General features: G+C 42.1%; 1 protein-coding gene across 1 annotated transcript; it reads left to right on the forward strand.

The window, feature by feature from the left end:
- The first annotated feature begins 246 nt into the window (after window positions 1-246).
- LOC100472543 (olfactory receptor 5M11-like) lies at window positions 247-1224 on the forward strand. The gene has a single exon (XM_034644815.1). The coding sequence runs from the start codon at window positions 247-249 to the stop codon at window positions 1222-1224; it is 978 nt and encodes a 325-aa protein (XP_034500706.1).
- Window positions 1225-1824: the final 600 nt, after the last annotated feature.

The following is a 1824-nucleotide window of genomic DNA, read 5'->3' on the forward strand; positions in this document are numbered from 1 at the left end:
AGGGAGAGCAGCAAAGCAGCCAGCATGGCAGGTGCATAGGCTTCAAATATATTGTCCCCTTCACCAGCACCAACCACCTGTCGGCAACTACTGACACTCTTCCATCTGGGGGAAGTAACACCCTATTTAATCCTCTCTTTTCAAAGCCGGTTTGTGTTAGTGCCCATTTACTTTGTTCTTGAAATGCCTACAATTTATTTCTGTTTTCATATCTGAAAAATTGTTCCCTTATTAGAGAATACGAAGATGGCCGTACTTCCCCCACACAATGGCACTGAAGCAACTGAGTTCGTCCTGCTGGGACTGACCAGCCAACGAGAGCTGCAGCCCTTCCTTTTTGTGGTGTTTCTCCTGATTTACCTCCTCACCCTGACAGGGAACTTTGGATTGATTGCATTAATCAGACTCACTCCCCGGCTACAAACACCCATGTACTTTTTCCTCACCCACTTAGCATGCGTGGATATTTTTTATTCTACTAACGTCTCTCCTCAGATGCTTGTTAATCTCCTCTCTGAGAAGAAAACCATTTCCTACACGGGGTGTCTGGCCCAGTGTTTTGTTTTCGTAACTCTGCTCCTTACTGAGTATTACATGCTCGGTGCCATGGCCTATGACAGGTACGTGGCTATCTGCCATCCCCTGCATTATAACAGCAGAATGTCCAGGCCACTTTGCACCTGCCTTGTCACTTTTCCCTACCTCTGGGGTTCTATGGTGGGCACAATGCAGGTAATATTGACCTCTCGCTTGTCCTTTTGCGGACCCGACGTCATCAACCATTTCTACTGTGCTGACCCACCCCTCCTCATGCTGACATGTTCTGACATTTACATAAAGCAGACTGCCCTGTTTGTGTCTGCAGGGATTAACCTCACTGGTTCCCTACTCATCATCCTCATCTCCTATGTTTTCATTTTTATCACCATTATGAGTATCCGTTCCAGCGAAGGACAGTGCAAAGCCTTCTCCACCTGTGGCTCTCACCTGACCGCTGTCACCATGTTCTATGGGTCCCTATTCTGCATGTATCTGAGACCAGCAAATGAGCAGTCTGTTGAACAAGGGAAAATTGTTGCCGTGGTTTGTATCTTTGTGAATCCCATGTTGAATCCATTTATCTACAGCCTCAGGAACAAAGATGTGAAACAGGCTTTGAGAACAGTGTTTATGAGAAACCTTGGTACAATGGAGAAAAGGTCTATTTTGACAGTCTCTCAATGAAAAAAATCTCAAAAACAATTTAAAAGCAACCCATGTTGGTTGTATCTGAATGCAATTTTCCGGAGTAACAGTAATTTTTTTTTTTTATGTATGCATAGCTTGGGGCCAAGTGATAATCTTAATGGAAACAATAAATGGACCATTGTATGGAAATAATGACTGTTGGGAAACACATCACCAGAAGTCAGCTGTTTACAATTAAGCAGGGCCTCTTTTCAGTCTCACTCAAGAACTCACTTCCACTTCGTTAGTAGGCAGAGAAGTTCTTCCTTTCAGTTCATAGGTCAACGATATTGACCATCACTGAGCTATTCTTACCAGCAAAGTGAGGTGCTTTGCATTGTGCCTCCTGAATATGAAAATGATTTACATCCATATGACATATTGCATAATTTCCTTTAATGAAAGCTGATTTTCTTCTCAAAAAACCTCAAAGTTCTAATTTCAGATGTTTGTTCTCAACACACTTTTGGTGCATTGTTATGCTGACTAAGCCTGAACTGAAAACTATCTGTGTTTTATTATTTTCACAAATAACCAATATTTTACATTTTAATTACCCAAATGATTTGTTTCCCCTAATCAAAACAGATACCTATA

This window comes from Ailuropoda melanoleuca, chromosome 16, assembly GCF_002007445.2.
Source record: "Ailuropoda melanoleuca isolate Jingjing chromosome 16, ASM200744v2, whole genome shotgun sequence".
NCBI classification, from domain to species: Eukaryota; Metazoa; Chordata; class Mammalia; order Carnivora; family Ursidae; genus Ailuropoda; species Ailuropoda melanoleuca.

Bases quoted from the DNA above. Each gene is read 5' to 3' on its own strand.
- LOC100472543 (XM_034644815.1), top strand. From the start codon at position 247: ATGGCCGTACTTCCCCCACACAATGGCACTGAAGCAACTGAGTTCGTC.